Source organism: Sus scrofa, chromosome 15 (assembly GCF_000003025.6).
Source record: "Sus scrofa isolate TJ Tabasco breed Duroc chromosome 15, Sscrofa11.1, whole genome shotgun sequence".
NCBI classification, from domain to species: Eukaryota; Metazoa; Chordata; class Mammalia; order Artiodactyla; family Suidae; genus Sus; species Sus scrofa.
In genome coordinates, this window is record NC_010457.5 from 88,233,850 (window position 1) to 88,256,751 (window position 22,902).

Below are 22,902 nucleotides of genomic sequence, written 5' to 3' on the forward strand. Positions count from 1 at the left end.
AAATGTAGTATCAGTTATCACTTTATTTAAATATTTAGGAAAATGTTTCTTCTACTGGGCTATGAGCTCCTTAAAGAGAAGGTCTGTATTTTTTTATTTTGCATATCCAGGGCCTGACATACAGTAGGTGCTTGACTTAACATTAAGTGAATAAATCAAAGGATACATCGGAAAATGAACTGTGTACTGAGCCAAAGAAAGCTATTATTTGCCAAGCCAAGAGTGTGCTCTTCAGATAGTGGCACATCATCAAAGGGTTTTAAGCAAGGGGACAAGATGATCAGACTGTTTTTGTAACTTCCCTGAGGTAGCAATGTAGAAAATGAAGTAGTTAATAAGACAGGACAGAGAGAGTAGCTTGGTTATTTCAGTTGGTTGGACTAAATTTAAGCAGTAGCCTAAATTGGAGTGGAAGATGGTAAGAGATAGAATAGATAGAGTTTTGATATAAGAGTAATGAAAGAAGGCAAGATTGATTCTGAGAAGTCTTATTTAGGCACCTGGTGGATGATTATGCCACTGCCAAAGTAGGGAAGGTGAGAAAAGGAGCAAGAGTTTAGGGAAAAATAACTCACATTCAATTTGGATATGTTATGCCTGAATTGTTTATATGACATCCAGGTAAGTATTTCCACTGGGCAGTTAGATGTACAGATTTTTAATTCATAAAAGAAGTCTAGGCTGAAGAAACAGATTTACGAGTTAGACCATAGGAGTTCCCCTTGTGGCGCAGTGGTTAATGAATCCAACTAGGAACCATGAGGTTGTGAGTTCGATCCCTGGCCTTGCTCAGTGGGTTAAGGATCCGGTGTTGCCGTGAGCTGTGGTGTAGGTTGTAGATGCAGCTCGGATCCCGCATTGCTGTGGCTCTGGTATAGGCCAGCGGCTATGGCTCTGATTGGACCCCTAGCCTGGGAACCTCCATATGCCACAGGAGTGGCCCAAGAAATGGCAAAAAGACCAAAAAAAAAAAAAAAAAGAGTTAGACCATAATAATAGTTGAGGTAAGCAAAAAGAACTTAACACTGCCTCTGTGGATGAAAAAACTTTTCAGAGATCTTGACATTTTACCTGATCCTCCAAGAAAAAGAATAAAGGAAAGGGCTTCTCCTGGTGGTGCAAACCTAGGTATATATAGTATACAGAACACTAAACCCTCCAAAAAATAGCTTGTTTATAAGTTTATCTTCTTCTCTTTAAATATAGAATGTATTTCATATAAAAACTTTGAATTATTTCTGTGGATAAAAAGAATGAATTTTAATTTTTCTCTTTGTCTGTTTCAAAGGAAAGAAGATTTTATATGATATACTTGCCTTTGCCAAAGAAAGTGTTAATTCTCATGTTACCACACTTGGACCTCAAAATTTTCCCACCAGTGACAAAGAACCATGGCTAGTTGATTTTTTTGCTCCTGTAAGTTATGTTTATTTGTCAAATTTCAGTATTGTCAGATTTTCTTTTGTCACAGCAAAAAGACATTTTCTAGGTAACCTCTAACCATGAACATTAGAATCATGTTACCCAGTTTTGGCCACTATCACATATTTCTTCTAAGAAAGTGCTGATATACTTGGCTTTCCAAGGATGGAGTATATAAATGCATAAGAATTGCAATTAAGTATGTTTTGTCTTTCTTAGCATATTGCTTGTTGCAGAAATGGTGTGTGTTTTTTGTTTCGCTTGGCTCAGTGCCTATGAATATTTTTTTCTTTCATAGTGGTGTCCACCATGTCGAGCTTTATTGCCAGAGTTACGAAAAGCATCAAAGCATCTTTATGGTCAGCTTAAGTTTGGTACACTAGATTGTACAGTTCACGAGGGACTCTGTAACATGGTAAGGCAAAGTATAACCAATTTATTCTAATTAATGTTTTTGTAAAATGTTTTGGCAGCCCATTGTTAAAGCAATAAAATAACTTTCAAATGTGCATCTGCATTCAGAGTAGTAACAAATTATTCAAACAAATAACCTCCCCAAGAATGCTGTAGTATTATCACTTGATTAAAACATGTATAGATAATCTGTGTGACTCAGTGTAGATAGGGTCTTATTTATGAAACTCAAGAAAAATATTTAGTTGACTTGATAAAATATGATTTTTCAATTATTCTTTTTTTTCCTCCTGTCTTTTTAGGGCTACACCTGTGGCAAATGGATGTTCCCAGAGTAGGAGTCAAATCGGAGCTGCAGTTGCCAGCTTATGCCACAGCTACAGCAACACCAGATCTGAGCCATGTCTGCGACCAACACCACAGCTCACGGCAATGCCGGATCCTTAATCCACTGAGTAAGGCCAGGGATTGAACTCATGTCCTCACGGATACTAACTAGTCAGGTTCATTACTGCTGAGCCACAATGGTAACTCCCCTTTTTTTTTAGTTTAATATTATCTTTTGTCAGTGTATAGTTTTTATTGTCTTCTAAATGTAGCTAGTAGAAATAAATTAAGCCTTTTGAAACCTTTATTTACATAAAAATAATTCTTTAGATTAATAAATGTTCATTCTTTAGTTTTAGGAAGAACTAGAAATTATAAAATATTCTTGGGGAAGAAAACTAAATCAAATCAAGCCTCCAGATATCATTGTATAGGAAATCCAGTAACAGGGGAATGTGTTAAGTGACACTGTGTACATACAATCTTTAAATCTCAGCTTGTGGAGAACTTTATAGGATAGACCCTAGTTTACTGTACATAGTCACTGAAAGAAGGAGAAAAGATATTTAAAAAGACTTACAAGACCTGTCATTCAAATGCAGCGTTTAGTTAGGTCTTGTTTGGATGCAATTCCAACCAACTGCAAAAAAAAAAAAAAAAAAAAAAAAAAAAGATAATTGGGAAAACAAACACAGGATATCTGATGATATTCAGTAATTATTATTATGAAGACATACAGATGTTCAAATTGCTAATTATTTGAGAAATGCAAATCAAAACTACCATGAGGTATCCAGTTAGAATGGCCATCATCAAAAAGTCTATAAGTAACATGCTGGAGAGGGTGTTGAGAAAGGGAATCCAGCTATACTGACTGTTGGTGGGAATGTAAATGGGTACAGCCACTATGGAAAACTGTATGAAAGTTCCTTGAAAAACTAAAAATAGAGGTATCACATGATCCAGCAAGCCCACTTCTTGGTGTATATCCAGAAAAAACAAAAACACTGCTTTAAAAAAAAGAAAAATGCACCCCATTGTTCATAGCAGCACTGTTTACAATAGCCAAGACCTGGGAAACAACCTAGGTGCCCATCAACTGGCAATTGGCTTATGATATGGTTGGCTTAAGAAGATGTTGAGTTTGGGGTTGGTAGATGCAAACTATTACATTTAGAATGGATAAGCAATGGCGTCCTAGTGTACAGCACAGGGAACTCTGTCCACCCTCTTGGGTTAGAACATGATAGAAGGTAGTATTAAAAAAAAAAGTATGTATATGTATGACTGGGTCACTTTGCTATACAGCAGAAATTGAAGGAACATTATAAATCAACTATAATAAAATTTTAAATAAAAACAGGAAAGAGGAGTTCACATTGTGGTTTAGCAGCAACAAACCCAACTAATATCCATGAGGATATAGGTTCGATCCCTGGCCTTGCTTAGTGGGTTAAGAATCTAGCATTGCTGTGAGCTGCAGTATAGGTCACAGATGTGGCTCAGATCCCATGTTGCCGTAGCTGAGGTGTAGGCTGGCAGCTGCAGCTCTGCTTTGACCCCTAGCTTGGGAACTTCCATATGCTGCAGGTGTGGCCCTAAAAAGCAAAAAAAAAAAAAAAATAGAAGAAAAATAAAACAGGGAAAAAAAAGAAGAAAAGGTATAGATACAATGGAATGTTACTTGACCATTAAAAAGGATGAAATATTGCCATTTGGAGCAACATAGATGGACCTAGGAAGTATTATATTTAGTGAAGTAAGTCAGAGAATGACAAATATTGTATCACTTATATGTAGAATCTAACACATATATATGAATGGAATTCCCTTGTAGTGCAGCAGGTTAAGGATCTGGGTTGTCACTGCTCTGGCACAGATTTGATCCCATCTCGGGAACTTCCACATGCTATAGGCACCGCTTAAATGCATGAATAAATGAATGAATTTATAAGAATATATACAAAACAGACTCGCAGACATAGAAAACAAACTTATTGTTGCAGGGGGAGGGAAGAACAAATTAGGAGTATGAGATTAACATACACACTGCTATATATAAAATAGTTAAGCAGCCAGGATTTATTGTATTGCACAGGGAATTTAATATCTTGTAATAACCTATACTGGAAAATAAACAGAAAAATACATATTTGAATCATTTTGCTGTACAGCTATTGATCTGTACAACTGATCAATAGATTTTACAATATTTTGTTCCAGTTGTACAGCAAAATGACTCAGTTACATTATGCTTCAATTTTTAAAAAGCAGTGTGTTTAAAAAAATAATAGAAGTAAATGTAGAGTGATATCTACACGTGTCCCATGTGAGGAATTTCATTCCACACACGCACATGCATGTGCATACGTACACTAAGTAAAAATTATGAATGTGGAGGAATTTGGCTACGTTAAATGTTAAAACTGTTGCCAGTGAAAGAAAAACATTTTAAAGTCAAACAACAGATTGAGGAAATATTTGCAGCACATATAACTTGACAAAACCTTAGTGTTCAGAATATTTAAAGACTGCAAATCAGTTTTTTAAAATAGGAAAAAATGAGGTTTATAGCCATTTTATAAAGGAGAAAATTCAGTAAATGTGGAAAATGTTCAACTTCATTAGTCATCAAGAAAGTACAAATTATAGCAATAGTCATACACCCTCCCCATCCATCAAATTAACAAAAATTTAGCTGACAGTAGCAAGTACATAAATAAATAAATTATCCAGGCACATGGTATAATAACCAAAGAGGATTTACAACTAGATCTCTTTTTTTTTTTTTACAGCGTGGGTAAATCTCAAGAATATAATGAAAAAAGGTTGCAGAGTAGTATATAGAATATGATAAAATTATAGAAATTTTATAGACACTCAGACATTACAGTAGACTGCTTAGGGAGACATACGTATGTAGCAAAAGTGTAAGAACATCAATGGATTGTATAGATGCTTACTTCAGGGTATTGGTTGTTCCTGGTGTCAGAGTGGAAAGGAAATGGGATCAAGAACGAGAACTTCCAACAATCTGCCAGTACGGCAGAAAAGTTAATCATCCCAAAATGGAGCAGAGGGATATGTGGGTGTGTGTTAGATCATCTTCTCTCTTCATTATGTTTGAAATGTCATTAAAATATGTTTTTTAAATAAAATAAATAGGGCCTTTGGTTTTAAATGTCTTGTATCAAACTCTTTTATCAAATTCACCTGGAATAGAGGCCAGGATTCACTTACTAATTGGTTAACTTTGACTAAATTATTTAATCTCTTAGTACCTCAGTTTCCTCATCTATAAAGTTGACTTACTAATTTTAGCTTCTGAATAGAATTGTTGTGAGGAACAGATTGGAAACTACATGTTTGATTGCTAAAAAGGTGCTAAATACATCAGATATTAGGTAAAATTATTGTTTTGTTCACATAATGGGTTTTTTGTGCTCATTTTCAAAAATTTGATAAATGTTTCCATTATTTTTTTCTAAAGTTATTTTTTAATCCTAGTAAGAGACTCTAGTTTGCCAATGAGTACTTGTCAAAATTGAGGATGCAAAGCTCGGCTACAGCAAATCCACAGGGATCTCTTTATAACGTTTTTAAAAAGAAAAATTAAAACTTTAGAGAAGTGTTTGCTGGGTTAGTGTTCATGATAATTCTGAGGAAATTAATTTTTACCGTAAAAATTGTCTTGAACAAAGAATAAACAACAACCTCATTCTTAGGGTATGATTACCCTAAAATATGATTGTGTACACATGAATTACTTCTTCCCTTATTCTTGGTATTTGTATTTCCTTGATTTTCTTTTACTTCTAGACAAGTTGGAGTGTTATGGTTTAAAAAAAAAAAAAAAAAAAAAAACACTGAAGCTAGAGTTTAGTCTGCTCTTTACGTCGTCACCTACCGTGCTTCAGGAGAGTAGAAAAATACCAAGCTCATAATTATCCATGCTTGCCTCTCAGTGTTTCATTACCTATGGATTTTATGGCTAATGGAGTAGCTAGCTATAAATAAGGGTTGTGTACTGCCTAAGAGTGCAACTGTAAATCTATTTCCTTTACTAAATTTGGCTACACTAAAATTTTTCAGTCACCAGAAATTTAGCAATGAGTTCTTAAAATCTTGTTACTTAAATAAAGGCAAACTGGTTATAAATTTAAAACAAATAGGTAAAATGTATAAAATCTTTGTGTAATATGTGTTCTCATTTCTAACAGTATAACATTCAAGCTTATCCAACAACAGTGGTGTTCAACCAGTCCAACATTCATGAGTATGAAGGTCATCACTCTGCTGAACAGATCTTGGAGTTCGTAGAGGTACTTTTAAGTTGTAGCCTATGGCTATAAATCTTTCCATGTATGTATACACTTTGTATGAATATTTAATAATGTTTAACAATAGGATTTATTATTTTCATGCCAGAACACTTTCTGAGAAGAAAAAAAATTTTTTTAATTTTCTAATGTTTTGCTCCTGTTACAGACTTACTCTCAGAGGTTATAGCAAGTATATCTTTCATTTGTTACTGAGTATAGTGCTTTGTACTTAGTGGACATAGTTATTATTGATTGAATGCATAAAATTGTACCTTTTACATAAACCCATGTTACCCCCTTTCTCTAGTAGAACTGCCACACATTATTTCTTTTAGGTCCCATGTAGATGAGATAGCTGTGAGCCCCATTCTTGGACAATTTTGAGAACTGTGTGGCTAAGGACAGTCTTACCCCAGCCACCAATGGAGGGCTTCTTCAAGGCCAGGCAGTTTTGCCAAGCCTTCTGTGTTTTGAGCCCAAAAGTGCCCTACATCTGCAGCATCTCTTTTTTTCTCACTAATGGTCGTAATTGACCAAAACAGTTACAGGGGCCTCCTAAGAAAGAAATGAACAGTTCTAGCTTATTATCCACTCAGTGACCATTCTGTCCTCTGTCTTACTCATCTCTTCCTCCTCCTCCAGAATAATAGTTTTTTTTTGTTTTGTGGTGTTTTTGACTATTTCCCCAGGAAGCTAACATCTTTGTTAGGATTACCTGAGTGTGCATCATGATAGACTGAAGCTCTATTAAAACAGCATTTGAAACAAATGAACTATAGAGAGCTTAATATCTCCAGTCAGAACGTTGGAAAAGTAGAAAAGTTAGCTTTCCATTAATAACTAAAGGGTCATTTCCAAACCAGCTATTGGTTCCAGAAAGAACTGTACGGCCTATGACATCTGGGCAGCTCTTGGAACTCTTGTCTCCTCTTTTCTCTACCTAAAATGATTTTAGTGATACATAGAAATAAGGAAATACACCTTGATTTAAGAAGACTGATGGGCAAAATCCAAACTTAAAAAATAAGGATCATTTCTTCCTTTTTAAAATAATTCACTGTAGATTCTCTTTAAATATCTGTTGTATCTTTTGATTAGTTCAAAAACAGGAAATTTTCCCTTTTTTTTTTTTTTTCAGGGCTGCACCTATGGCATATGGAAGTTCCCAGGCTAGGGGCCAAATTGGAGCTACAGCTGCCAGCCTGCACCACAGCCACAGCAGTGCAGGATCCGAGCTGCATCCTTGAACTACACTGCAGCTCACAGCAACGCCAGATCCTCAACCCACAGAGCGAGGCCAGGGATCAAACCCTCATCCTCATGGATGGTAATTGGCTTCATAACCCATTGAGCCACAGCAGGAACTCCAAGAAAAAACAAAAAATTTTCTAAATGAGGTATTATTTATACAGTTTGCAAAGAATATATGAACTACTCCTTTTTATATTTGTTATAATGAAAGCTGTATTCTCTTAAGGATCTTATGAATCCTTCAGTGGTCTCCTTGACACCCACCACTTTTGATGAACTAGTTAGACAAAGAAAACCTGACGAAGTCTGGATGGTTGATTTCTATTCTCCATGGTGTCATCCATGTCAAGTCTTAATGCCAGAATGGAAAAGAATGGCCCGGGTATGGTAAAATAGTTTATTGTAAATCTTAACATTTACTAAGAATTCTTGTTTAACGGAATTATTTTGGAATTGAAATGAGTGAACCCACTTCTGGATTAGCACAGTTCTGATGGTTTTTTACATACCAATTAGAAGTCACCTGTGTTTCTGTCTGGTATATGAATGGTATAAAATAATTACCCTTTTTCTGTGTCTCTTGGTACATTTTTGACCACATTTCTGCTAAATGTGAACCCAATATCCCCTTTATTTCCTACTATCTTTTTTTTATTATTTCATTTTTAGAGCTTAAAGATAGTTTCTTAACAATATTGTCAGCCTTAAAAGTAAGGGGAAAAAGTGGCCTTGATCAGTGAAACAGTTTTTAAAATTTTCTACAAATAAAATCTTATAAATCATGAAAGATGGAAAACAAATTATTTAAATACCAGAATGAAAATGCAATTATAATTTTATAATTATTTCTGAGATAATGAATGACCAAAGAATTAAATTTATTTCTGATATCTTAACATTTAATATAATTTTCAACTCTTTCTAATAAACTCTTTTAATTCTGGCATAAATTGCTATGCTATCTGTAACCCATGTCTCCATATGAAAAATGGTCTCTCTTTAAAATACCATGGCAAAGAACTTCATTAGTTCTTCATTTCTTAACACTTTGGTTTTTTTACTTATTTGTTTATTTTGGGGTTTGTTGGCCACACCCCTAGCATATGGAAGTTCCTGGGCCAGGGATCTAATCTGAGCTGCAGCTGCGGCAACACCAGATCCTAACCCACTGCACCACAGCAGGAACTCCACACTTTGAATTTTAGAGATACCTAACTTTCCTGGTTTAACAGATGAATAAAATCAGTCATTTAAACCACAGTAATTGTAGCAAGCTCTTGACTACAAAATTACATTTCCTGTTCATTACCATAAATGTTCTATTATGTTTTAAGCCCTTACCAATTTTTCTTCAGTGAAAATCACAGATAATTATTATAGTAACCATTGCACAGTGACATTTTCTTGATTATAAACATAAAATAATAGTGGAGGTAATTTTATTCTAATTACTTTGACTATTTTTTTTCTTTTATAGACATTAACTGGACTGATCAATGTGGGCAGTATAGACTGCCAGCAATATCATTCTTTATGTGCCCAAGAAAATGTTCGGAGATATCCTGAGATAAGATTTTTTCCCCAAAAATCAAATAAAGCTTATCAGTATCAGTAAGTGTTCTCTAAAATCTGAAGACATTTATATAACCATTTATTTATACAGTTTAAAAGTTACCCTAACTAAATAAAAGTTAAACCAGCAAGTACTTTGGCGGAGCCTGCCATGTTTAAGATAGAGCGCTAATGAGAAATTTAGAAGGTGAACAATGAACAGTCCCATTGATTGTGAAGCTGACAGTCTAATAAAGGAGAAAATAAGGAGAAGAAGAATATGTATTAAGTCCCTGTTTGATTTCAGGTGCTATACTGGATGGCTTTTTTGAGCATATTATTTCCACTAGTCCTCACAAATACTCAGAGAAATAAGAATTATTAGCCTTCCTCCTATTCCAGATAAGTAAACTGATGTACATAACAGATAACTTCCCCAAGTCACACAGCTGCTAAGGTTTGAAGTTGGGATTTGAACTCAGGCCTGACTTTGTGTCCATGCTATTTCCAAACCCTGTATGACACTTCAAGTAAGAAACTCAAATCTAACCATAGATTCGAAGGAGAAAGGGATCACAACTATGAGAGGAAATCATGAAAGGCTGCATTTATGAGGTGCCTTTTGACATGGGTCTTAAAGTGAGTAGAAATTTGACAGTAATAACTGGAGTAAAAATTCAGAAATTAAAGCTTTGGACATTTTGGGTTTTCCCATTACCATGTGTCTGTAGGAGCTGTCTGGTAGATATCTAAACATTCGAGTCTGTCTGGAGCACAAAAAGACATCAAGACGAGGGAAATATATTTGGGAAGCCATGTAAGCAGTATTTGTAGCTAGGTTTATCTGAGAAAGAGATTTAGATGAGGTCAGTTGACTAAAGTTACCCTTTATATTGGTAGAATGAGATTGTTTTCTGAACGTATTCAGTAATAGAAAATACTATGTACAACTTACATATTTTTTCTTCTCTTAGTAGTTACAATGGTTGGAATAGGGATGCTTATTCCCTGAGAATCTGGGGTCTAGGGTGAGTACTTAAAATATGTATTATTATATAAATGCTGTCTACCTTCCTGTCACGTGTTTAGCTAAATGTACTGAGTTATTTAAGGTTCTAGCATTTTATTTTATTTTATGTTTTGCTTTTTAGGGCTGCACCCACAGCATATGGAAGTTCCCAGGGTAGACGTCAAATCGGAGCTGCAGCACCCTACACCATAGCCACAGCAATGCCAGATCCTAGCTGCGTCTGTGACCTACACCACAGCTACTGTCAACACCAGATCCTTAACCTGCTGAGCAAGGTTAGGGACCAAACCCGCAACCTCATGGTTCCTAGACAGATTCGTTTCCGCTATGCCACAGTGGGAACTCCCTAAGGTTCTAGCATTTTAAAGTACTTTATAAAGAATTATAATTTACCAAGATAAAGTTTTGCTTTATTACATTATCAGTCTTTGAAGTCATTTCATAAACTTAGAAAGATTTACAATATTCTTCTTTAGATGTTTGCTTTGGTTTTATATAATGAAAAATAATTTTGATTCCTCACCACAGATTTTTACCTCAAGCATCTATAGATCTAACACCTCAGACTTTCAATGAAAAAGTTTTACAAGGGAAAAGCCACTGGGTGGTTGATTTCTATGCTCCTTGGTGTGGACCTTGCCAAAACTTTGCTCCAGAGTTTGAGCTCTTAGCTAGGGTAAGTCTTGTCCATTTACTTAAGTAAGTTGGGGTCACATGCAGGTTTTAATAATTAGATAAAACATTGTAAATACAATTTTTTAATTTTCTCAGAGTTTAAAAAAACTCCATTCTATTTCTACGACTGTAATCTTTACAGTAGATTTCTTCCTTCTTTATTAAAGCTTTTAATTAATGTCCCTTATCTTGAATGACATCATCTATCTAACCATAATAGCCAGAAACTTCACTTCTGCTTGTTCTTTATTTCCTTTTCATCACCATTACTCTGCTGCCCTCTAGGCAGTCACTAGATCCTGTCAGTTCTACTTCCTAAATGCCTTTCAAATCTGTCATCTCCTATACATTTCCTCTACCGTCCTCTTTGTTGTTGGTGGTTGGGGTAAGACTGTGCTTAGCCACACAGTTCTCGAAATTGTCCAAGAATAGAGCTCACAGCTATCTCATCTACATGAGACCTAAAAGAAATAATGTGTGGCAGTTCTACCAGAGAAAGGGGGTAACATGGGTTTACGTAAAAGGTACAATTTTATGCATTCAATCAATAATAACTATGTCCATAAGTAAGTAGACCTAATCATATGTGCCTTTTAACTAGTTTTGTGTTGCCAGTCTGCTTTCTTCAGTTCTGCCTTGGTGATTCTGAGATAGCACCTTTTCTGGCTGTTAACCACATTTCCTGACATATATTCTTTTTTTTCTTCATTTTTAAAAGTTTTATTGAAGTGTTTAATTTACAGTGTTGTGATGGTGTCTGCTGTACATGTACACACATCCACTCTCTTTCAGATTCTTTTCCAAAACAGATTATCACAGAATATTGAGTGGAGTTTCCTGTGCTATACACAGCAGGTCCCTATTGTCCAGTCATTCCATATACCACAGTGTGCATACGCCAATTCCCAACCCCTGGTCCATCCCTCCCCCCTCATCTGTCCCCTTTAGTAACCATAAGTTTGTTTCAAAGTCTGTGAGTCTGTTTCTATTGTGCAAATGAGTTCATTTGTATCCTTTTTTTAGACATATAAGTAATATTGTATGATTGTCTTGCATTGTATAACTTAGTATGTAATCTCTAGTTCCATCTATGTTGCTGCAAATGGTATTATTTCCTTCTTTTTATGGCTGAGTATTATTCCATTGTGTGTGTGTGTGTGTGTGTGTGTGTGTGTGTGTGTGTCACACACTTTTATACCTCTGACTGTGGACATTTAGGTTGCTTCCATGTATTGGCTATTGTAGATAGTACTGCAATGAACATTGAGGTGCATGTTATCTTTTTGAATTATGATTTTTATATGCTTATACTGCTATAAATGTCCCTCTTAGAATTGCTTTTGCTGCATCCCATAGGTTTTGGATCGTTATGTCTCTTGATACTTTTCGATTTCCTATTTGATTTCTTCAGTGTTCCATTTGTTGTTTAATAGCATATTGTTTAGTCTCCACATGTTTGTGGGGTTTTTTGCTTTTTTTTTCTTCTTGTTGGTTACTAGTCTTAAAGCATTGTGGGCATGATAGATGCTTGATATGATTTCACTTAAATTTACTGAGGTTTGATTTGTGGCCCAGAATGTAGTCTGTCCCAGAGAATGTTCTACATGCACTTGAGAAGAATGTGTATGCTGCTGGTTTCAGATAGAATGTTCTATGAATATATATTAAGTCCATGTTGTATAATGCATCATTTAAGGCCTGTGTTTCCTTATTGATTTTCTGTTGGGATGATCTGTCCATTGTTGTAAGTAGGCTATTGAAGTTCCCCCACTATTATTGTGTTATTACCTATTTTTCCTTATGAGGTGTTTCTGTGTTGGTGCATGTATATTTACAGTTGTTAAATCTTCATGGATTAATCCGTTGATCATTATGCCATGTCCTTCTTTGTCTGTCTTTATTTTAAAGTCTACTTTGTCTGACATGAGTTTTGTTATTACAGCTTCCTTTGATTTCCATTTGCATGGAATATTTTCTTCCATCCTTTCACTTTGTTTGTAACTGTCCCCAGAACCAAAGTAGGTCTTCGAAGACAGCATATACATGAGTCTTGTTTTTGTATTCATTCAGCCAGACTATGTATTTTGGTTGGAGCATTTAGTCCATTTACATTTAAGGTAATTATTGATATGTGTGTTCTTAATGACATTTTGTTAATTGTTTTGGATTTGGTTTTGTTGGTCTTTTCTTCCCTCCTTATGTTCTTTTCTCTTGTGGTTTGATGACTATCTTTAGCGTTATGTTGGGATTGCTTTTTCTTATTTGTGTGTGTATTAATTGGAGATTTTTGGTTTGCAGTTACCATGAGGTTTTGAGTCTATATATATATACAAGAGTCTTTTAAATTGCTGGTCTCATAGTTACAAATGCATCTCTGGTATCCTGCATTTGTACCCTCCTCTTCTCACAGTTGCTAGTTTTGAGAGCATATTTGTGTGTGGATGACTTCCTCCCTTTACTATATGCTTGCCTTAACCAGTGAACCTTCTCATTTGTAATTTTCTTGTTTCTAGTTGTGACCTTTTCTACCTGGAGAAGCTCCTTTAGTATTTGTTGTAAAGCTGGGTTAGTGGTGCTGAATTATCTTAGCTTTTGCCTGTATATAGGTTTCTCCTTCAAATCTGAATGAGAGCCTTGCTCAATAGAGTATTCCTGTTTGGAAGTGTTTTCGTGTCATCATTTTAAGTATTTTGTGGCACTCCCTTTTGGCCTGCAAATTTCTGCTTAAGAGTCAGCTGATAACCTTACTAGGGTTCCCTTGTTTGTTTTTTGTTTGTTTGTTTTTCCATTTTTTTTATTACTCAAATGAATTTATCACATCTGTAGTTGTATAATGATCATAACAATCTGATTTGACAGAATTTCCATCCCATAGCCCAGGCACATCCCCCCACCCCCCAAACTGTCTCCTCTGGAGACCATAAAAGTTTTTCAATGTCTGTGAGTCAGCATCTGTTCTGCAAAGAAGTTCAGTCTGTCCTTTTTTCAGATTCCCCATGTCAGTGAAAGCATTTGATGTTGGTGTCTCATTGTATGGCTGACTTCACTTAGCATGATAGTTTCTAGGTCCATCCATGTTGCAAAAAATGCTGGTATTTCATTCCTTTTAATGGCCGAGTAATATTCCATTATGTGTATATGCCACATCTTCTGGATCCACTCCTCTGTCGATGGACATTTAGGTTGTGTCCATGTCTTGGCTATTGCAAATAGTGCTGCAGTGAGCATTGGAGTACATGTGTCTTTGCAGGTTGTGGTTTTCTCTGGATAGATGCCCAGGAGTGGGACTGCCAGATCAAATGGTAGTTCTATGTTTAGTTTTCTGAGGAATCTCCATCCTGTTTTCCACAGTGATTGAACCAATTTACAATCCCACCAACAGTGTACTAGGGTTCCTTTTTCTGCACAACCTCTCCAGCACTTACTGTTTGTAGACTTTTGGATGATGGCCATTCTGGCTGGTGTAAGGTGCCTTGTTTGTTAATTTCAGTATTTTCTCTGTCTTTAGTTTTGGTCAGTTTGATTAATATGTGTCTCTGGGTGATCCTCCTTGGGTTTATTTTATACGGTATTCATTTCGTTTCCTGTATTTGAGTGAGTGAATCTCGTCCCATGTTAGGGGAGTTTTCAGCCTTTATCTCTTCACATGTTTTCTTTGGCTCTTTCTCTTCTCCTTCTGGAACCCCTGTAATGTAAATGTTGGTGCATTGAAAGTTGCCCAGAGTTCACCTAGACTGTCCTCATTTCTTTTTGTTCTTTTTTCTTTATTCTCTTCCATGTTAGTGATTCCCACCAGCCTCTCTTCCACCTGCTTATTCATTCTTCTGCCTCCTGTAATATGCTCTTAGTTTCTTCTAGTGAACTTTTTATTTTGGTTATTGTGTTTTTCATTTCTGCTTGTTTAAATCTTAAAAATCTTCTATCTTTGTTAAATATTTCTTGTAATTTATCAGCGTTTATCTCCATTTTTTTCCCCGAGACCTTGGATCTTCTTTATCGTCATTATTCTAAAGTCTTTTTAATGGAGGTTGCTTATCTCTAGTTCACTTAGCTATTTTTCTGGGGTTTTGTCTTGTTCCTTCATCTGGCTCCTCTCTCTCTGCCTTTACATTTTATGTAGCTTTCTGTGTGATCTCCTTTTTGCGGGCTATGGAGCCAGAGCCTCTCTTGCCTCTGGTTTCTAACCACCTTGTGGGTGAGATTGATACAAGGGCTTGTGGCAGGCTTCCTGCTGGGAGGGACAGGTGTCTGCCTACTGGTAGGTGGGGCTTTGGGTGTGATTAGAGGTGGCTCTGTGCAGGGGAGTACCTTAGGCAGCCTATTTGCTAATGGGTGGAACTTTGTCCTCACCATGTTTGTTGTTTGGCCTGGGGCTTCTCAGCACTGATGGGTGGGGAAATTCTTCCAAAATGGCCACCTCCAGGGGAGACACACCACTGATAAGACCTGGGACTTCCACCTCCAGTGTCCTGCCCCAACAGCAAGCCACAGCTGCACACCTCTGTCCCTCCACTTTCCCAGGAGACCCTCCAAGACCTGCAAGTAGGTCTGACCCAGGTTCCTATGAAGTCCCTACTTTGCCTTGGGACCCAGTGCACATGCAAGCCTGTGTGCCCTCCAAAAGTGGAGTCTTTCTTTCCCCTAGTCCTGTGGAGCTCCTGCACCCAAGCCTCACTGGCCTCCAGTGAATGCTCTGGGCTCCTCCTTCCAGAGCCAGAAACCCAGGCTGGGGAGCCTGATGTGGGGTTTGGAACTCTCACTCCTATTCGAGAGCCTCTGTAATATAGTTACTTTCCAGTCTGTGAGTCACCTACACAGCAGGTATGAAATTGCTTATACTGAGAAAGCACCCCTCCTACCATCTCAGTGTGGCTTCTTTGTCTTTGGGTGTAGGTATCTTTTTTGTTACCTTCCAGTCTATTTTGTTAATAGTTGTTTAGCAGTTAGTTGTAATTTTGGTGTTTTCATGAGAGTAGGTGAGCTTGAGTCCTTCTACTCTGCCGTCTTGTCTCCAGAGCTCCTGCAGCCATTTTCTAACCATTATGATGTTTGACTACATAACAAATTTTCTCTGGTAATTCTAACAAAAATGTTTTACTCCTTTATCACTTAAAAACTGAAAAACTTAGCTATGTATTTTGTAATGCACTTATATTGGGAATATAGAAGAAAACTATTTGAAAAGGTCATTCAACAAATCCTTAACACCTAAGCATTAAGCCAAATACTAGAACTAAAAAAAAAAAAAAAAAAAAAAAAAGACAAAAATTCCATGTCTTTAATATGACTTTAATCTAGTTGGAAGATAAAATGCAAATAAATATATATAAATCAACAGGACCATTACTGGTGAAATTACTAGTGAAATTAGAGTGAAATAAGAATATGGGAATAAGAATATCAGAGTCATTCCTGAAGGAGACAAAAAGCTCCACATTAAAGTTAGTATTTGAGATGAGAATTACCATTCATGTTGGAATAGCTAGGAGTATAGCACTTGAAAAGATCGCCTGGAGAGTACCCTTAAGCCAAGAAGTCAGAATTTGCAAAGATGTAGGGACATGAGAGAGTGGAGCATACTGAGGCATCTCCACTGTTGGTCCAGCAGTCCCAGAGGATAAAGACAAAAGAGGAGAGGCAAAACTGAGGCTCAACAAACTGGCCAGGAGGAGATGGTTTGGTCTGCTTGCCTACACTACTCAGATTACACACTCTGCTTCAGTGATTTCGTATTGTTCAGAGTGTAATCTATAAATCTATAACAGCATTGGAGGAGAACTGTTAGGGCAGGATCCATTTTATATTTTAGAAAGATCCCTTTGAATGGACTGAACATGGGCCAAAAGGCCAGAGAAAGATGAGAACACCAGAAACAAATTGGTTCCCTTCTATAACTGAAAGTACAAGTCAACTCGATTTCTCTGGCCTTCACTCTGAGTGATTGTCTGTGCACAAATGTTTCTGCCTGCAGCTTCGCTGGTACCCTAGCACACGTTAGTCTGCCTTCAAGTACCCCAGCCATTGGGACAAAACTAGAGGCAGCAGAGACAGTTTAATTGTCCTGAAGCGAGAGGTGATAGGCAGTGGTCATAGAACAGAACAAATATAAGATATAAGAAATGAATAGGATTTAGTGTTTGTGACAAATGTGGGAGGAAAAAGTCTAGGATGCCTTAGTTTCTGGCCTGAGCTGAGTGCATAGCAGGACAAAGAAAGAGTAGATTGAGGGGAAGGAATTCACTTTAGAAATGTCGTGTTTAAGATGCTTATTTAGGCAAAGCAGGCCAGTACATGGTTGACTGAAATTGTTGGGGAAGGTGAGGGGATTTCTCACAGTGAAAAAATTAATGAAACTGATTGGGGAGTCCATAGTGGCTCAGCAATAATGAACCTGACTAGTACCCATGAGGATGCAGGTTCAATCACTGGCCTGACTCAGGGTTAAGGATCTGGCATTGCCGTGAGCTGTGGTGTAGGTTGCAGTCGCAGCTCAGATTTCACAGCTGCAGTTCCAATTCAGCCCCTAGCCTGAGAACTTCCATATGCTGTGGGTGTAGTCCTAAAAAGCAAAAAAAAAAAAAAAAAGAGGAAGAAGAAAGGAAAAAAGAAACTGATTGGACATGAGGGGCAGATGTAGGAGAAGATCCTCATGGTAGAAATGAGGAAGACTGGCCAGAGGCATGGGATAGCCAAGAGAGAAATGTAAGTGCCAAGAAAGAAAAGCAAAGAGAAAGGAAGTGGTCAGCAATGTCAGACACCCTTCTTGGAGTGAGAGGTGTCCATTGGTTTGGCCAAGTAGAGGTCATTTGTTAACTTAGAGCAGTTTCACTGGAGGAGCAGTAAGAATAGAAGCTAGCTAAATTGTGTTGACAATAAGCAGGTGATGAGGAGATCGTAAAAGAATAAACTACTTGAAAAAAGAGAAGCAGTGTTGTAGCTAGAGAAACCGGAGCAATTAAGGAAGAACTTCTTTCCTGGTCTTCTGCATATATGCCGAAGAGCAGTAAGATCTGACAGGGAGGCACCAGAGAATGTGGGCATAGTCACCCAGCAGATGGGACCAGAGGTAGGAGGGAGGATGAGGACAGAATCTGAGATGTTTGTGGTGTGACAGGCAAGCTGTGAGTAACAGGAAGAAAGGGGTAGTTTAGGGTAAAGCTCAATTTTCTTGATAAGGCAAAGGAGAGTTTATTTGCTATCAGAGGATAGGTAAATAGGAGTTTTAGAACTCAGAGGAATTTGGAAACAATCTTGTTTGAATTGGAAAAGATTAAAACTACATTTTAAGTAATAAATTCTTAGGTTTGTAAATATTTTAAACATGTAGTACGTATTGCTGTGTGGTTGCCAAAGCAGTATATGCCAAAGAGAATGACAAAGCATATTTTTCTCTTTTCAGATGGTTAAAGAAAAAGTGAAAGCTGGAAAAGTAGACTGTCAGGCTTATGCCCAAACCTGCCAGAAAGCTGGTATCAGAGCCTATCCAACTGTTAAATTTTATCCCTATGAAGGGACAAGGGTACGTATAGGCTTTCCTCTGTGTGCCTTTCCTTTCACAGGCCAAGCTCAGAAGGTTTGCTTTTCGTCTGAGTTATGCTTTTATCCAGTCTCTTTCCCTTTGTCATTTTTTATTTTATTGCATGTAACTGAAACAAGCTTCTTTTTATGTATACACCAAGTGATTTTAAAAGATTTTCTGTCTCAAAGTTCATATGATCTTCATTGCGTTAAAATTTTTATACTCATGAATAGGGAAACTACTAAAGAGACATTCCAAAATACTAATAATGGTTTTCTGTGGGTGACAGAATTCAAGGTGATGATTTTGTGTAAAATTTTGTATTTTCCACTTTCATAGAATTAACATTATTATATTTCTAATTTTCTTTCTTGTAAAAACTAAGAATATACTGTCATAATACTTTTGAAATAGCCTTAGTATCTGAGCATTTACCTTTATTAGTTTAGACTGTAAAAGCTAAGAGTTCCTTGGTTTAGTCATAATTTCTTCTTTGGGCTACTGATAATAACTTTTTTCTTCTCAACAAAAAAACTAGACGTCTACCAGTAGGTCTTAAAATTCAGATAATAGGAGTTCCCTGGTGGCTCAGTGGGTTACGGATCTGGTGTTGTTGCTGCTGTGGTGCGAGTTCAGTCTCTGGGAACTTCCTCATGGCTCAGGCAAGACCAAAGGGGGGAAAAAAATTCAGGTGATAACCTCTCCTGTGTCATTGATACAAAGGTGTATGTTTTTCAGTCATTATAATTGCTAATTGAGAGGACTTGTTAACCTTTGCTGTCCTCCCAAGTAAAAGAATAAGACATTTTTGACATTAGAACTGTAATATGACAAATATTTGCCTTGTATTCATGTTTCCTAGTAAAACATTGAAATAATTTCAAATATTTTAAATAATGCTTTTTTGAAAAAGGATATCAGATTAAGATCTTATCTATTTGTGACCATAATTTATTTTGATATAAAGCTAAAGGAATTAGACAATTTCAGGAATCTAGACTTGTCATCAGACATCTAGATTTTTTCAGTGAAGCATTTTGATTTATGAGGAAGCTACCTCTGTCTTAAGAACAGCCTGGGGTAAGCAGAACTAAATGAGAATAAAGGAGTTTTATATCAGATCCTAAGTCTTCATTCCTTTGGAATCACTAGCTTCCCAATTCTCAGAACACGTAGGAAATATATGACATGATAGATGACATTCTACCCTATTCAGGTAGAATGATGTTAAGGAAGTATCAATATAATGAGCAGTCACAGAACTAACAAGGTGATACAGGGAGCTGTTTAAAAACGTGGTGTTACCACATGTCCGCTGGAGCCTGGAGGACAAGATTAGGACCCAAAATACCCCTGTCCAAACAGAAAGGCAGGGTTGGCATCCAGAAGTCCATCAGATAAGGCCAAAGCAGAATAAGGACTGAAGTGAGAAATACAAACCAGGTGAGCAATTTTACAGAAAAACAAAATCCTAGTATACAGTTTGGAGTTCCCACCAGGAAGAAGGAAACAACAGGTGGCTCCAGATCCAAAATAAGCAGGTCTGGATGTATTGACCTGTCCCTTGCCCAGCTTTTTAACCACCTTTCTGCTGTGTGCAGATAAGAACCAGGAAGTATATATATTGCTTTCCATTGTTACAGTTGGGCAGGGTTTTGTCTATGCCAGTGACTGTAGATTAGAATAATTTGAGTATTCTGGGGACATTTTATTCTACTTTGAGGCATTTGGAGTTAGCAATGTATTTTAACCAAGGAATTAATTTACATGTTTCCATAATGGTATTGTTAGTAGTTATTTCAGGTAAATTATTGGTTAACTGCTTTTGCAGCAGCAGTTACTTAAATTTGAGTTTTAAACATTGAAATTTTAAGGAATATTATCATCAAGTTTCTTAGATAAAAATGTCATGTTTTGATGAGATACTTAAAAAGGTTATAAGAATAATATTTTTAATTTTAGAGAAATATTTGGGGAGAGCAAATAGATTCCAGAGATGCTAAAGAGATTACTACCTTAATATATGAAAAATTGGAAAATCTCCAAAATCATGGAAAGAGAAATAAGGTAAGAAATCTAGAGTTTACTTTGACAAACATTATCTAAATTTATCCTCACTATATATTCAATACATGTATCAATAAACAGTAAAATGAAGCTTCAAAAAGTAGTAAGGTAGTTAGAAATTTCTTTGGAAAATATGACAATCAGAATATAGCCTCTAGACACTGAAATGCTTAGAAATTTGGACAAGTAAAACCATTTAACAGAGAAATAGTGACTATGGCCATAAATTAAAAGCATTGTTTTTATTGTGTTTTAGAAATAAATATACAGGAGCCTCCTAACACATTTTGAATAGCGTGTTTTCTTTTTTCTTAATATAGTCAGGATGTATTAGAACCCACATTCATGTTGCCCCCTCTTGAATTATAAATCTACCAAGAAGCAATGCAATCTCTTTGCTGCTATTTTTCAGAGGGCTATTCATTTCTTACTTTTTTAAATATTTATCTTTCTGGGACATACTTAGACCAGAGTTTATGAGTGCTGGCATGTTTTCTGAATGGAATTTAATACAGTCATGGGTGAGGTTTCTTGGATTCTTTCCCTGTAAGGTGAAAAGACAAAAGAAAAGCATAGCCTCTCACCATCAGGCTTCATAGAGTCATGTTAGACCTATAGACCTAGGTATAGGAAGCTTTACAGCCTGCTTCATGAATTTTATTTTATCCAAAACTAAAAGATAGGAAAGAGAAAGTTACAAAACTTTTTTATCTTTGTTTCAGTGAACAAAAATGTTTTTCTCATGTTTTGGCTGTTAGTTTTCTCAAGATGCTTTATTTTTTAAATCATGACTTTTATCTCAAGTTAAACATTTGAAATAAAAAATATTAGTCTTAAAATAGAATATCATAACTAAAATTAAGAAAAAGAACATACCAAAATATGACTTGGAAAGTGTGGTAAACTATAATTGGTATTATCTGCCATGGGCAGGTAAGAACTGTGAGATACCCTTTTCCACTGTTATGACAGATAAAGTATATTTCGTGTGGTGATCTATTAAATAAGAATATTGAGTAATTTCTTCTGAAAAGGTCAAATTTAGATCAGTGTTTTTGTTTGTTTTTAACATTAGATGTTGAAAGAGAAAGGAATTCAGTCTCTTTTACATTATTATTGTAGGATGAACTTTAGTGAAGTTGAAAATGAAGATATTAACAGATGGTATCAGAAGAGACCTCTTCAGAATGTTACTTCATTCTTGATGAAAATAAATGAACGTTACCTTGGACTTGTAATTGCACTGCCTGAGTTCTGTACAACTACCGGGTCTGCAGACTTTTCTGTAAATGTCCAGACCATAAATATTTTAGGCTTTGTAGACCATATATGGTTTTTGTCACATATTCTTTGTTTCTGTTTTGTTTACAACCCTTTAAAAATTGTGGAAACCATTCTTAGCTCAGGGCCATACACAAATAGGCTGGTCACAAGCCACATTCAGCCCATGACCACAGATTGCCGACTCCTGGGAAGATATTTAGACTGGCTCAAATATGAACCTGCTCTGTGATCTACATACACACAGATTTATCCAAGTGTATTTTATCACAAAGTTTGAGGTTGGCCTGAAAAGACAACTTGGTTTTCAGTTACCTGTTCTAAGAATTCTCTGAAATTGATTCCCTGATCATATATTTTCATTTAAAAAACATACAGTGTGGGAAAGTAAACAGATACCCTATTGTCATGCTATATTGTAGTAAAGAGATTCTTCATTTTTTTGTTTGTTTGCTTTCTAAAGGTTGAATTTATTTTAGTTTTCACTTGAGAAAAAAATTTTGCAACAATAAGTAAAGAAATCCTCTCGATTTCTACAGCATCCATAAGTATGTAACGGGAAAAAATATTTATAGCAATTAACTGGGCATTGTACAGTATCCCAAATTAAAGTATTTTGAGTTCTGTGTTTTAAAGATATATGGTCGTTTTGGAATTGCTTTCATAAAGGTTTTCCCTGTGATAGTAATTGATTTTTGAAACATATTTTCTAATTTTTTTTTGACTTCTAGACTTTCTCTGTTCTGATGTGTATCCTTTATTTAATATTTGCCTTTTTTTCTTTATAGTTGTGGTTTTTCAGTCCTATCCAATCTTCATTATTTAAATTAAGAAAAAATTAACTTTGCAGGTTTGTTTCACTGTAGCTCATAATACTATAGACATTCCAATTATTTACTACTAGAGGCTGCCATATTCACATCAATGATGGCATAATAAGTTATTTTTGTAAGAAAATCAATTACTGAAATCTTAAGAATGGCAACTTTCAGTTTTTTAGTTGTTCAGACTCAAAGAATCCAACTGTTTTTCACTTGCATGTT

The 22,902-nt window shown here is 36.1% G+C and overlaps 1 protein-coding gene across 7 annotated transcripts in view; it reads left to right on the plus strand.

Moving 5' to 3' along the window:
- DNAJC10 (DnaJ heat shock protein family (Hsp40) member C10) overlaps nucleotides 1–22,547 on the plus strand; it is a 57,646-nt gene extending 35,099 nt beyond the window's left edge. For 3 of the 7 annotated variants that reach the window (XM_021076312.1, XM_021076313.1, XM_021076314.1), the window contains 10 exons: nucleotides 1,289–1,416; nucleotides 1,721–1,837; nucleotides 6,384–6,485; nucleotides 7,963–8,118; nucleotides 9,214–9,347; nucleotides 10,262–10,315; nucleotides 10,846–10,993; nucleotides 18,392–18,511; nucleotides 20,474–20,578; nucleotides 21,701–22,498. In XM_021076312.1, coding sequence (XP_020931971.1) covers nucleotides 1,289–1,416; nucleotides 1,721–1,837; nucleotides 6,384–6,485; nucleotides 7,963–8,118; nucleotides 9,214–9,347; nucleotides 10,262–10,315; nucleotides 10,846–10,993; nucleotides 18,392–18,511; nucleotides 20,474–20,578; nucleotides 21,701–21,712 — 1,076 coding nt within the window. In that variant the 3' untranslated portion in view covers nucleotides 21,713–22,498. Of the gene's footprint in view, nucleotides 1–1,288; nucleotides 1,417–1,720; nucleotides 1,838–6,383; nucleotides 6,486–7,962; nucleotides 8,119–9,213; nucleotides 9,348–10,261; nucleotides 10,316–10,845; nucleotides 10,994–18,391; nucleotides 20,579–21,700 lie in introns of all 7 variants that reach the window. The other 4 variants (XR_002339457.1, XR_002339456.1, XR_002339454.1 and 1 more) reach the window with 2 other exon arrangements.